This window comes from Ahaetulla prasina, chromosome 10 (genome assembly GCF_028640845.1).
Source record: "Ahaetulla prasina isolate Xishuangbanna chromosome 10, ASM2864084v1, whole genome shotgun sequence".
NCBI lineage: Eukaryota > Metazoa > Chordata > Lepidosauria > Squamata > Colubridae > Ahaetulla > Ahaetulla prasina.
Window position 1 is genome coordinate 16,389,809 of NC_080548.1, and position 14,303 is coordinate 16,404,111.

The window sequence follows — 14,303 nt, forward strand, 5'->3', positions numbered from 1 at the left end:
CTCTCTTCAGTGGAGCTGCAAATGTCTTAGCTGTGTAGCTCAAGGCATGGCAAAGCTAAAATTAAAGAGGAGGAGGAGGAGGAGGAAGAAGAGGTGAAGGACAGTATGACAACAGGATGCTGGCTGCCTCCAGAGAAACACCGCCCCCCCCTCACCGCAAGTGTTAAAGACTCAGAGAGGCAGCTCGGATCTCTCTCGGGCATTCTTCGTTGTGCAAAAAGCACTCCCCCCCCTTTGTCATTTGGTTGAATGCCACCCTCAGAAAACTGGGTGACCGCATTTCCGGCCCCAAAACTTTCAGCCGCCTCTGACCCTTCTCCTCTGCTCTGCGGAGTGGCTCCCCACCTGGCTCCTCTTCCCTACCTCCCTGCAAGCTCACAGGAAGTTCCAACAGCTCTAAAGTTTTGTCGGTGACTCAGCGGCTGGCTGGTGGCTTCAGCCAAAAGTGACAAGCCGGCTGGTGGTGCAGGCGCACCCTCCCACCCCCCCCACCCCCCCCACCCACTACCTCCAGGGAAATGGAAACAGGCCTTTGGCCCTCCTGTCCCAGATGGGGTGGGTGGTGCAGGAAGAAGGCTGGATGGTCTCCAGGCTCAAGTTACAAGGCAAGTCTCAAGAGTGAAAGGCAGGAAGGGGAGGTTGAGTTGGGTTGCGAAGGCAGACTCTAATCACACCAGGCATCGATGGGGGGGGGTCAAATTTCAGAAGGCTCCAAAAGGGCTTCCTGTGTAGGTCCACATTCACAACAACCCTGCAAGGTAGGCAAGCCAGAACCCGCCCTGCCTTAAAAAGCATGGCGGCAGCGAGGCTTATAAGAAAAGCTGCCAAGCACTGAGATCCGAACCGCTTAACGTCTCAAACCTTCTACCTTCCTTCCCCCGGAGAATCTGCTTCCACAAGCAGGTGCCAGAACCGCTCCCGAAGCAGCCTCCCCTGAGCAAGAACAGGACTCAAACACTCAAAATGCAATCCCACAAAAGGTGGTTGGGGGGACGGGGACGTCAGCCCTGTAACTCCCTTGAAGTCCTTGAACTCCCCGGGCAGGAGACAAAAAAGAGCTGCTCCCGAGCAGAAAAGGAATGGGAAGACACCCTCCACCCCAAGCCGACGCGCAAACACCCCCCCCCAAACTCCCCACCACCACCAACGAAAGGTAGGGGGGCTCGGGGCAAAGCCCGCCTTTCCCCGGTCCCAAACCCCTCCTTTTCTCCCGACCCACCGATCCCCCGCCCCCCATTCCTCCCACCTCCACCCCTCCCAAGCGCTTCAGGTGCCGAGCGACAAAACCCCGACGCGTTTTTGGTTTTGGTTTTTTTTTTTTTTGAAAATCCCCTCCGCGCGGCGTGACTCACTCGCAACTCCGCGCTGCCCCAAAACAAGCTCCGACAAGGCAAAGGCACGGAGAGGCAACTGAGCTCCCGGAGGCGGGGAGAAAGCGCGAAGAGAAGGCTTTGGGGAGGGAGGGGGAGAGGGAGGAAAGAAAAGAAGGGGGGAGAGAGAAAGAAGGGGAAAAAAAAAAGAGGCCGGAAAGAACAGAGGCTGAAACTCTGCCTGCTGGCTACAGCCTAATTGGTTCCGGCAACAGCCTGCTTTCCTTGGCGAGGCTTTCCCGGAGCCAGTTCCAGCCACTGCAGTGCCGGAGAGAGGGGCGAGCACTTCGCCAGGCTCCGTCCTGGAAAAAAAAGAATCAAAATAAAATAAAATAAAATAAAATAAAAATCGAATTCCCATCCACTCCTGAGGGTGGGGGGAAGAAAAGCGGCAGAGGAGGAGGAGGAGGCAGGGGGAGAATAGAATCCCCGGCAAGTGTTAGGGGAAAAACTGGCTCTTGCCAACCTCCTTTCCCCCCCTCACCCCTTCACCACTACCACAACCCCCGCCACGAGAGACTGCCGGGTCGCCTCCGGAGCGCGCGGCGGTCGAGGCGAAGCGCAAACTCCCGGCTGAGGCGCGCCGAGAGCCAGCTGGGGGCAGCAGACGCAAGAGGACCTGGCTCAGGAGCGGCTGGCATCTCTCTCACAGCGCCCTACCAAGGGGCGAGGAGGAGGAGGAGGAGGAGAAGGGGAGAAATGGGTGGGGCGGCCCTGCGCCTTGGACTGGGTGGGGGTGAAAAGTCATAATTCCCCCGCGGCAAGAAAACTCCCCCCAGCCGGGCTTTGCCGTGAGGAGGAAGGAGCTTCAAATCCGCAGGGTTCCGAAGCCTTCAGAAAGTCCTTCCTTCCTCCTCCTCCTCTTCCTCCTCCTCTCCCAGATAACCCACGCCCGCTTCACGGTTTCCTCAGGCGGCACTCCAGGAATTTCCAGCTTAAGCTCCTAAATACCCAGGGCTTTCCATTCGCGGCGTCCTTCGTGGCCCAATTAAGGGCAGCTCCCAAATTGGTAACACGCCGCAAGTCTTTACTTGCCTTCGCTCGCCGAGGCCGGGAGTTGGGAGTCCTGGCGCTGGGCAGGCACAAGCAGGCGTCTCTCTCTCTCTCCCGAGGCTTAAGCAGCCGGCCTTTATTATCCCTCTTTGCGCCAGACCTGGAGGGAGCTCTTCGGAGTGCCCCCCCCCCCCCCGATTTGGAAAAAGGAACCCGACCATTTGCTATTTCCGAAGCCACGCTTTTCTCTCAGTCATTCAGTCTCTTTTTAAAAAGGGGTGGTTTTTTTTTGTGTTTTTTTTTTGCATTCACGCGCACCTCCAAGAATTTTGAAAATGCGCGCTAACTTTATTTTTGCTCATCAATACATGCTTTTTTGCCACGGTTTTGAAATAATGGCTGGAATCACACTCCAGGTTAGGTTGATTTGTTCCAAGAAGCCACCATGCCTCAGTTCATGGAATACCTTCGGCCAAATCCAAGCTGACAACCTTTTGGTGAACTTAGTCCATATTTGGGGCAACCAGCAACAAGTTGTCACTAAAATATTCAGGACATTAAAATATTAAATATATTAAAATATTCACTCTAGTGCATTTCTGGATCTTCAACGGCCCTGGTTTCCTGAACACGCTTTCTTTGTCGGGTGTACTTTAAGAGGCACATTTTAATAAAAATAAGCTAGAGAAATGAATAACCAAGCCAACTGTCATAGCCACAATAGGTATTTCTCAATTGCACCTACAATAGCAATAACAATAGCACTTACAGACTTCTATACCATTTCACAGTGCTTTACAGCCACCTCTAAGCGGTTTACAGAGTCAGCCTATGGCCCCCAACAATCTGGGTCCTCATTTTACCCACCTCGGAAGGATGGAAGGCTGAGTCAACCTTGAGCCTGGTGAGACTCCAACTGCAGAACTGCTGGCAGCCAGAGGTCAGCGGAAGTAGCCTGCAGTACTGCATTCTAACCATTGCACCACCATGGCTCTTAAATAATAAATTATTGAATAATAAATAAATAAATAAATAAATAAATATTTTAAATAAATAAAATGTGCCTTAGAGCAGTGGCCCCCCAATCTTTTGGGAACCAGGGACTGTTTTCTACGGACCAGAGTGTGTGTGGTTTCGTGTGCTACCTGCATCCCATGGATGGGGCATCATTTGTTTGTGCAGCCCAGTTGTTGTTGTTAGCTGCGAAGTCGTGTCCGACCCATCGCAACCCCATGGACAATGTTCCTCCAGGCCTTCCTGTCCTCTACCATCCTCTGAAGTCCATTTAAGATCATGCCTACTACTTCAGTGACTCCATCCAGCCACCTCATTCTCTGCCGTCCCCTTCTTCTTTTGCCCTTTTATTTGGGGGGGGGGGAAACAGTAGTGGGTTTCAAATCCCGTTGCTACCGGTTTGCTCGTGAGCGTGTGCGCACCCTCCACACACACACTTCTGCACATGTACAGAGATGTCCGGGCGGGTGGGCGGAGCCTCCCACCGCTACTGGTTCACCCGAACCGGTAGCAACCGGTAGCAACCCACCACCATGCCTTAGAGGAATGAAGTGCAAACTAGTTGCACAACTATCTCACACTTAACTTGCTAGTCCTGTGTATCTCTGTGTACACTTGATTGGAAAACACGCCCAGCTGAAACTTGGCTAAATATCCTGAGGCATGCATTTATTTACCCATTCATTCATTCATTCATTCATTTGGCACTCCTTCCTCTCATTTTTCCCTACAACCACCATGCTATTGTAGTGAAAGTGACTGCCAAAAGTTACCTAGTTCCTGATTGAGAGTAGACTTCAATCATCAGGGTTTTCCTATTGACAGCCCAGTTGTGTCATATAAGCAAACAAAACACATTGCAATGCATTTAAAAGGACAAATGCACATGGTTGTCTGGGAGAAATAATGTCCAGACTTCAGAATGATCTTTTGGGGGGGGGGTGGGAGGAAGTTAAAGGTATTTGCATGCTGTCTCCGAGGGTCTCCCAGTTGGGCTGACCACCACCACCTGGGGGTCCAGTGGATTGTGAGAACGGAACTTTTCTAACCCAGTTGCAAGACCGCAGTAGGATGCTGCCTTTTTCACACCCATTATATCAAGATGCAAAACAGCAGTCAGGAAGGAGTTTGATAATTAGCAAATCCCAGCACACAGGGCAGGAAAATTAAACTTTTCTTCCTCCAGTGCAATTCTGATAAATCTTCACTGACATCAATAGTGGGGCTGGTGGTTTGACAGAGTTCACCCTGATACAAATAGCAGCTTCAGAAGAACAATTTTCTGCCAAGATTGCCAAAGGGGGAGAGAGAGAGGAAAAAAAAAGGGGAGGGGGAAAGACGGATGATGAATGCAGTTCATCTTATCAAGGGTGCTTTGCTTCCAGTTTAGCAAGCTAGAAGAGGAGGCATCCACCCAGTGCCGGAGGAGTGGCAGGCAAGAGAGGCCTAAATGCTAGCTAGAATTATGTTTATGGGAACAAACATCTGTATTATATACACCACCACAATGTGCAAAATTAAAAGAAGGTGGGTTTGGGCCTCATAGTAAGCTATTTCCTTCATTAAGGTTTATGGAACTAACCACAATTGGATGGGTTCATTCAACACAATAAATCACAGTGGGCAATTCAACACCTACGGTTTGCCTGCAGTCACTTTGGAGGTGGTGGGTGTTTTTGTTGTTGTTGTTTGCAGCCCCTAGAGCAGGGGAGGGGGATCCAACCTTGGCAACTTTAAGACCTATGGAATTCAATTCCCAGAATTCCCCAGCCAGCATGGAGTTGAAGTCCACAGGTCTTTAAAGTTATCGAAGTTGGACAACCCTGCTCTAAGAGCTCACACCACTAAGTTTTACTTTGGGTAAAAGCAAGTTTTAAAACAAGCCTGGCCTTTTGGCAGATTCAGAATCTAAACTTCCCAGAAACACATCATTGCTCTTGCCCCACAAGAAAAGTCCTCTTATCTATGTTCATCAAAGGCGGCCTCACCCAATCTTTCCCAACCTGGCTGATATCCAAGTTTGTGGATTTCAAGTCCCGGAATCATCAGTATGGCCATTGCTGTGAATTCTGGAAACTGAAATCCAGACACCTAGAAGTAGCAGGGTTAAGACACAGCATCCTACTCCCTGTGTACTTTCCAATTCCGCCCCCTTTCAATGGCTTTATCTATTTTTTTAAAGCTTACCAAATCACGCTTAGTTTTCTGGAGTTTTCTGCAGCACATTTGGATTCCTTTTCTTTACAACAGGGGTGTCAAACTCAATTTCATTCAGGGCCACATCAGGGTTGTGTTTGACCTGGGGGGGGAGGGGCATGGCCAAGGATGTGTGTGGCCAGCTCAACTGGTGTGATCAAATGCCACTTTTGCTAGTACTTTGTTTTGCTAACACTGCTAGCGAAAATGGAGCTCACAGAACTCCTGGGCTCTGTTTTCACTGGCAGAGGGCTGCAGGAGGCTGTTGCAGTTGAAAACGGAGCCCGGAAGAGGGGGGGACTGTGCAAAGCCCTCCTGAGCTCCGTTTTCGCTGGCAGAGGCACCGCGGACCAGTCCTTCACTGTTTCCAGGGCAGCCCTGTGGGCCAGATCTAAGCACTTCTTGGGCCACATCTGGTCCGTGGACCTTGAGTTTGACCATCCCTGCTTTACAATGTTAGTATATTAAAAAAAAAAACTTGCACACAGCTATTTCATTCATATTAAAAGCTCACTATGTCCAGAACCAACATTTTGGTCAAAGAACATCAGGGAAAATCTCCTGCAAGGCAAGGGTGAAATTCAAAAATTTTCCCTACTGTGGGCGTGGCTTGGTGGGCGTGGCAGGGGAAGGATACTGCAAAATCCCCATTCCCTTCCCACTCCTGGGGGAAGGATATTGCAAAATCTCCATTCCCACCCCACTCTGGGGTCAGCCAGAGCTGGTATTTGCTGGTTCTCCGAACGACTCAAAATTTCCGCTACCGGTTCTCCACAACCGGTCAGCACCTGCTGAATAGCACCCCTGCTATAAGGGTTCTCTATCACCAGCTGATTAAAAATTCTGAGGGTTTAAAGCATAGCAATTCCCCGTCTAGAATTCTTTCGGTTTTTGAGGTACGCATTCTTTTCGTAGTGGCATAAGCCTAGTGTAGCAAGAAACGTTATTCCTATTTTACAGATTGGGAAAGGAGGTCAGGGAACAGTCAATAGAATAGAATAGAATAGAATTTTTTATTGGCCAAGTGTGATTGGACACACAAGGAATTTGTCTTGGTGCATACGCTCTTAGTGTACATAAAAGTGTCAATTGTCCAAGGCTGCGGAATATATAATCCTTGACTGAGTAAGATTATAAAACCAGAGCTAGAGACAAATCTTCCCCCCCCACCACCTCAGCCCTCCGAGAGTTGAAAGTGCTCTGGGGAAGGCCTTTTTAACTTCTCTCCTTTTGATCCATTGTTGGTCTGAGGGGTTTTTGAGCTAACAGGCAGTTCCCTTTTCTATCTGGCTGAGAAAATTTGTAATGTTATCACCCTAACTTTTCCCAACTTTGAGCCTTTCAACGAAGAGCCATTCCCAGAACTCCTGCCATATCTGAAGGATACCAGGCTAGGGAAGATAAGGCTCTGGTGAGGTTCCCACAGATGTGAACAACCTGTAGCTCTCCCACAAAAGATTAATTCAGACCCCTGGGGAAGAGCGGTCCCTCCCTTTCCCACAGACTGCAAGAAAGAAGAGATGATAAAAGATTTGGTGCTTCGGAGAAAGAAAGGTGGGGGGGGTCCCACTCACTTTTGCCTTGCTGCCCCCCCCCCCCGTCCATCTTCCTCTGGCTTAGCTCCACTTTCCAGGAGAGCCTCATTAGAACTGCTCCCAAGGAAACGTGACCTTCAATTGAAAAAAGCTTGACTAGATTATGCTAAGCCAGTGATGGCTAACCTTTTTACCATTGCATACCAAAAGCAGGGAGAGCACGGGGGGGGGGGGCACACGTGCACATGCCCACACCCATAATGCAATGCCCCCATGCTCCACCCCACCCCCCCAACGCGCATGCGCATGCAACCCTCTGCACTCTCCCAATTTTGGCACGCAACGGCAAAAAGGTTACCGGTGGGCCGAGTAGGCCCATTTTTCACCCTCCCCAGGCTCCAGAGGCTTTCGTGGAGCCTGGATAGGGCAAAAACGGCCTTCTCCACCACCACCGCCCCGGAGGCCCTCAGGAGGCCGGAAATGGCCCATTTCCCAAATTCCAGTGGGCCTAGAAGGCACATTTTTCGCCCTCCCCAGGCTCCAGAAGCTTTCTTGGAGCCTGGGGAGGGTGAAAACAGCCTTCCCTACTCCTCCGGAGGCCGGAAAGGGCCTGTTTCCCAACTTCAGGTGGGCCCGGAAGGCCTGAAAATCAGCTGGCCAGCACGCACATGTGCGCTGGAGGTGAGCTAGGGCAATGCTCGTGTGCCCACAGATATGGTTCTATGTGCCACCTGTGGCATCCATGCCATAGGTTTGCCATCACGGTGCTAAGCCATAACGTAGTCTAGTTGTAGCTCAGCATGCCGAGTGAAATCGACCCATTGCGGTTTGTAAGCGATGTTTTTATGATTTTGCTTTATATATGGGCCCAGCTTTCTCTTGGCCAGGATGAGCTTCTAAAGAGAAGGTTGCTTCACCCATTTTGCTGTCCACCAAGAGGACCTACGGGTCTTCTGGACCAGGGGTCTCCAACCTTGGCAACTTGAAGACTTGTGGACTCTGCTGGCTGAGGAATTCTGGGAGTTGAAGTCCACCAGGCTTCAAGTTGCCAAGGCCGGAGACCCCTGTTCTGGACCATGACTGCTGCTCCTGCTACTTCTATAGCAGCCTCCATCTTGCCGATTCTCTTAGCATGAACCATAGAATGAACAATGGAATTGGGACAATCTAAGTCTTTCGCGATCCTGATGAAGGTTCTGTTGGGTCATCCATGGGAAGTGACAGAGAAGATGATGCTCTCTCTTGCTTTTGGCCAGTGCTGACCTCCCTTCCGACCTTAGACACACCACTGGATATTTTACAAGCAACAAAGAGTTGTTATAGGATATCGTTCAGGATTTCTCATCAAGGAGATAGTACAGATAGTTCTCGACTTACAACAGTTCATTTAGTGACCGTTCAGAGTTACAATGGCGCTGAAAAGAAAGGGACCATTATGACCATTCTTCAGAGTTACAACCTTTGTATCCTATCTCCCAGGACTATGTGATCAAAATTCAGATGCATGGCAGCAGTGTTCATACTTACGACCATGGGGCCATGGGAATCCCCTTTTTGCAACCTTCAGACAAGTGAAGTCCATGGGGAAGCCAGATTCACTTAACAACCGGGCGACTAACTTATCAACCGCAGCGAGTCACTTAACAACGGTGGTAGGAGAGGTCGTCAGATGGGGCAAAACTCACTTAACAAAGGTCTCGCTTCAACAAGAGAAATTTGGGGGGGGGGTCAATTGTGGTCGTCCGTTGAGGACTACCTGTATAGGACAGCAGACTTTGGCTTGCGATGGTGGGGGAGTGTGTGCACCAGGGACCCTCCCTCCCTCTCTCCCCATTGCTTCTATAGCAGGGCTTGAAAAAAAATAATAATCAGTTAAGTCCAGAGAACACTGCAGCGACTTGCTGCTCTATGGGCAGATGGCGATCCATAAAACTGTGACACTGGTAGCTGGTTTATTACACGCCTGCCAATCTTCATGCATTTAAATGGGAGCCAGTTTCTAAATTGTCCATTGGAACCAAACGCAGCCAGTCTCTTCTCAGAGGCCGGTTCCAGTCCTCCCTCCCTCCCTCCCTCCAATGTGACACACACACTCACAATCGCAGATGCCCCTTCCCCTGCCTTCGGAGAAGCAAGCACGAGGCTCTTGGGTGGCTGATCTGCTCGGGCTCGTCAACAGTCAACAGATGCGGCTGTTAGCCCTTCCAAAAGCAGAGACTGACTGGCTCTTTTTTCCTGCCCCCGCCTCCACTTCCCCCCGCCCCCGCCCCCCCCGCAACCCGGATAATTCCCAGACTGCATTAAGCCACCCCAAGGCCGCCAGCCCCAAACTACTTGCCAAGAAATCTGCAGCTCCGTGCAGGACCAGGTGCCTGCTTACTTCTTTCATTAGGCTAATGGGACGTGGATGCATTACAGGACTCCATTCTACATGCTGCTAATGAAGCACTCAGGCCTGTGTGTTTGCATTAATGCATGCAGCGCTAGTGGTGATGGTGATGTGGGGAGGGGGAGTTGAGAGGAAGAAGCATAAAGTGGGAGGGGGCTACACTCGGTCTAGCTATGCCTCTTCCCCCACCACCCACCCTACCCCGCCTCCACTGCCTCCTCTCCATGAATCAACCCGATCTCCTTCAAGGAGACTCCTGCCTTCCTTTGGATGGGGTTGTTTTTTGTTTTTGTTTTTACCCTGAAGAAATTAAGTCCCCTTTCCTTGCTGCTGTTCTCCAGTTGGACGGTTCCTAATTTGCCCAGGGAGAATTCCACACCACATTCCAGGATACATTAAAACAGGGTCCTTCACACTGGGCAGTCTCAGAAACAAGAGAGTTGGCAGGAAAGGGCATTGACATCTACCCTTTTGGCTCCCTGGGATGAGGGAGGGGGGGAGTTTGGAGAAGCAGGAAGCGGGGAGGGGGAGGGAGAGAAGACAGCTGTCCTTTCAGAAGAAGCCAGGCGCCCCGGCAATCTAGTTTCCACCCCTTAAAACTGAGCTATGTGTTCCCCAACCTGGCACCCTCCCCACATATTGCGACTGCAACTCTCAGGCTGGGCTGGGAATTCTAGATGATTTCTCCTTCCTCTGTCTACACACACACACACACACACACACACACACACACACACACACCCACACCCATGTTCAGTTTCTCCTAGTCCTCTCCTGGGTAAACAGGGCCTGGAAAAAGTCGTTTTTATAATGACATACTCCTAGCATGCTTGATTGGCAACCATACCAGACCAAGCCCTGGCTGTGCAAATATTATTCAACTCTTTTGCCGCAAGTTGACTTTCTTCTACGTCCAAAAATATTTGGATTCTTAAATATTTCTTCAGACATGGCATGCTTCTAATCCTTATCGTTGTAGAGATATGAAGGACATGCAAAACTCCTCCTAAAAGGGCCAGAAGCATGTTTTGTATAATTACAGTGTCAGGAGACCTGGTCACTGAGCATTTCTCTCTCTCTCTCTCTCTCTTTCTCTAAGTCCTGGATTTGGATCAAGTAAAACCAGGCAGACAGCTCAGCTTGGTTATCTAATTTCATTTCCCTGCTTCTAACCTCAGCATGCTTAGGGAAACAGGTTATTTTGAAGTCAACTAAGCAAATTGGAGGGTGGGATTCAGAGATGGGTTTCAGCAGGTTCTGATCAGTTCTGGAGAACCGGTAGTGGAAATTTTGAGCAGTTCGGAGAAATTCTGACTGGCCCCACCCCCATCTATTCTCTGCCCCCCCCCCCGAGTCCCAGCTGATCGTGAGGAAATGGGGATTTTGCAGTAACCTTCCTCTGAAGTGGGGTGGGAATGGAGATTTTACAGTATCCTTCCCCTGCCACGCCCACCAAGCCATGCCACACCCACAGAAACGGTAGCAAAAAAAAAATTGAAACTCACCACTGGTGGGATTAGAGAAAAAAAATGTTCCTATTATTATACAACTATGTTCTTTGGCGAGACAAACTCTCAACACAATTTGGGGGTTGAGGATACAGACATTGTTTGGTCTTCTTTGGAAAAAAATAAATAATAATCCAAACTCTCTTCAAGCTCAACTAACTGGAAACAACAACAACAACAACAAACAATTTCCCAGACACAGATTCCCCCCTCTCGGTTCACGAGTAAAACTTACTCCTCTCCCAGCCGGTGAACCCTAAACACAGGGTGTCCATACTCCTTTGCTAATATTATGGCCAAGACCAAGGCTACAAAAAGGATGCACTTGTTACACTAAGCCATCCACTTTTCTGGTTAGAAAGCAGAACTGCCTGGGTTCCCGTGAAGCTGGCATCCATCATCCAACACCGTGTTTTTTATGCATTGTGGGAACCCACCTGCGTGTGGAGCAACAGGGCTAGATACGGAAAGCAAAAGATCAGAAAAGAATAAACCCAACTTATTCCATTGTCCCAATCCTTCCCAAAGGCTGTGCAAGCAAAGCGAAATGCCCCACTCCTTTTGCAGCGCATTCCAGCGGCAGCCTTCTCTGCCAGGATCCAGGAACACCCCAATCCCACCCCTCTCTCCTCCCTGTCCAGGATTCAGAAACGGGAAACCCGGAGAGCCATTCGAGCTCGCGACTGGCTTATTTTGAGTTTTTAGCTGCCTCAGCTTCCCCGCTGCATCGGCTAGTCACCCCCAAAGCACATCCAGATGCCTGCATCCCAGTACAGAACAAAGGAGGAGGGGAGGGGGAAAGCTTGCGGTTTGCCCCAGGAGGGTCAGCTGCAACACCCACCCATCCTTCTCTCTTCTGCAGGCATCTGCTTTGTGCGCGCACACACCCATTCCCCAGACGCTCCTTCCCTCCCCTACATTTCTGGGTTGTTTCAGAGATGCCTAAACTGAGTGCGGTAGAGGCTTCTGGTTCCACACAGTCAAAGCCAAAATGACAACCTATTCAAATTGTACCCTTGCCCTCCCCCCCTCCTGCCTCTTCCCCCCCCCCCCGTCATTCAAAGACTTTCTTCAAATAATCATGTACCACTGAACCTGCCTTGGCATCTTGCTTAAATCAGCTAAGCAACGGAATGACGCCACCCGGCTTCTTGCTGTCCTAAGCAAAGGACCAAACTAAGCCAATGCAGGCTATTCCCTTTGTCCTCCTCCTGCCCTCTCCCTCCTCCTCGCCCCCCAAGGATGGAATTTTTCCATCTTGTCCCATTGGAGGGCATTTTCTCCATGGGGCCAGTGAAGCAGACTCACCTAAAGCCACTCAGCATTTCAATTGGAGGGGGGGGGATGAAGGCAGCGTCCGAACATCTGCCGACTGCCAGCAGTTCGATCCTGACCGGCTCAAGGTTGACTCAGCCTTCCTCCTTCTGAGGTCAGTTTAAATGAGGAGCTGGTTTGGGGGGGGGGTTTGCCGGCAATAGGCTGACTCTGTAAACCGCTTAGAGAGGGTGGTAGAGCACTCTGAAGCGGTATATAAGTCTGCTATTGCTTGTCAAGGCACCCCAAGGCCAGACAAGGGATAATGGGTGGAAACTGAACAAGGAGAGATTCAACCTAGAAATAAGGAGAAATTTCCTGACCATGAGCCCAGTCAACCAATGGAACAGAAGTTGCCTTTGGAAGTCGTGGGAGCTTCATCACTGGAGATTTTCAAGAAGAGATTGGATTGTTATTTGTCAGAAATGGTTTAGGGCCGTGATGGCAAACCTATAGCACGTGTGCCATAGGTGGCACACAGCGCCTCTCTGTGGGCACGCGAGCTGTCACCCCAGTTCAGCTCTGCCAAGCATGCGTGTGTGCTTCCTGCTGGCCAGCTGGTCATCGGGTCTCTGCCACGCATGCGCGGGGGGTGGGGTGCATGCAGCCCCCCCAGCACATGCATGCAGAGGGGCATGTATGGGGGGGCATGCGCATCTGTGGGGGCAGGATACGTGCGCAGGGCCGCACATGCATGCAGGGGGGCATGCAGGGGCGCACATGCATGTGCAGGGGGCACATGTGGGGGGCCTGCGCCTGCATTGCATTTTGGAGGTTTGGGTGCGTGCACTTTGGGCACTCGGTCTGGAAAAGGTTAGTCATCACTGGTGTAGGGTCTCCTGCTTGGACTAGATGACCTGTAGTACAAGGTCCCTTCCAACTCTGTTAATCTGCTATTGCAATCTGCAGTCTGTTGCTCTGGTGAGCCAGGCAGGCTGAGCCAATAAGTTGCCTCTTGAGGTTCAGCTCCCGGAAAGCAACACACACAGGGGCCCCGATGGTTGTGGAGGCAGGCCTTCCAACGCAACACAATCACCTTTTGCCTATTTGCAAGAGAGCACATCTGGACTTTGTCCACAAGGGCAGGAGACCAGGCTTCTGACAGCTAGACCCCTAGATCTCCGTCCTTCTTCTTTTTTCCAGCCTCTTCGCCAGTTTCCTCAAGCTAAGTGAGTGGCTATTGTTGTTATTTATGAGACTTCCCAGATCAAATAACAATCTCTTTGGTTCCCCCACCCACCCACCCACCCACCAAAAGGAAGAGTGGGAGTGCCTGCCTGTCCAGGCTAATCTCTAGTAGCGATGTCATTATAATGTACTCAAAAAGAGCAAGCTTTAAAAATGCTATTAAGGACCCAGTGCATTTTCTGCAACTTAATCTTCATATATCCTGCAATAGGATTTACGGAGAAACCTGTCCTCACAGCCCCCTCTTCCATCTAAGAAGGAGGAGGAGAAGAAAATAGGAGGAGGAGGAGGAGGAGGAGGAGGTGGAGGAGGAGGAGGAGGTGGAGAAGAAGAAGAAGAAGAAGGAGAAGGAGAAGGAGAAGAAGAAGAAGAAGAAGAAGAAGAAGAAGAAGAAGAAGAAGAAGAAGAAGAAGAAGAAGAAGAAGAAGAAGAAACAACTAAGAATAACACTGATGTGTTGCAGATCAAAGTTATAGGGGTGGTACGGATGTTATGAGTCAAGTTAAAATTATCAAGCAGAAATAGTTACACTAATTGAGAAAAAAAATTAAGATTTTATATAGTTTATTCTTATCTGAAGCAGGAAGGAGTCCCACTAGATACTAAGTACCAATTTGGTGTAGCGATTAAGATACTAGGCTAAAAAGAAAAGAGTCCCTGAGTCCCTTAGCCAAGTGACTTTGAGCCAGTCACTCCTTCTCAACCCAACTCGCCTCATAGGGTTGTTGTTATGGGGAAAATAGGAGGAGGAAGGTGTGTTGGAGATACGGTTCAACACCTTGAGTTATTTGTTAAA

General features: G+C 50.1%; 1 protein-coding gene across 6 annotated transcripts in view; it reads right to left on the reverse strand.

Moving 5' to 3' along the window:
* Positions 1-14,303, reverse strand: part of AHDC1 (AT-hook DNA binding motif containing 1) — a 314,317-nt gene that overhangs the window by 218,732 nt on the left and 81,282 nt on the right. Inside the window, exon 1 of one of the 6 annotated variants that reach the window (XM_058196355.1) lies at positions 1,353-2,544. The exons of 4 other annotated variants lie outside the window; for them this stretch is intronic. In XM_058196355.1, coding sequence (XP_058052338.1) covers positions 1,353-1,731 — 379 coding nt within the window. In that variant the 5' untranslated portion in view covers positions 1,732-2,544. Of the gene's footprint in view, positions 1-1,352; positions 2,546-14,303 lie in introns of those variants that run through there. One more of the 6 variants, XM_058196356.1, reaches the window with a different exon arrangement.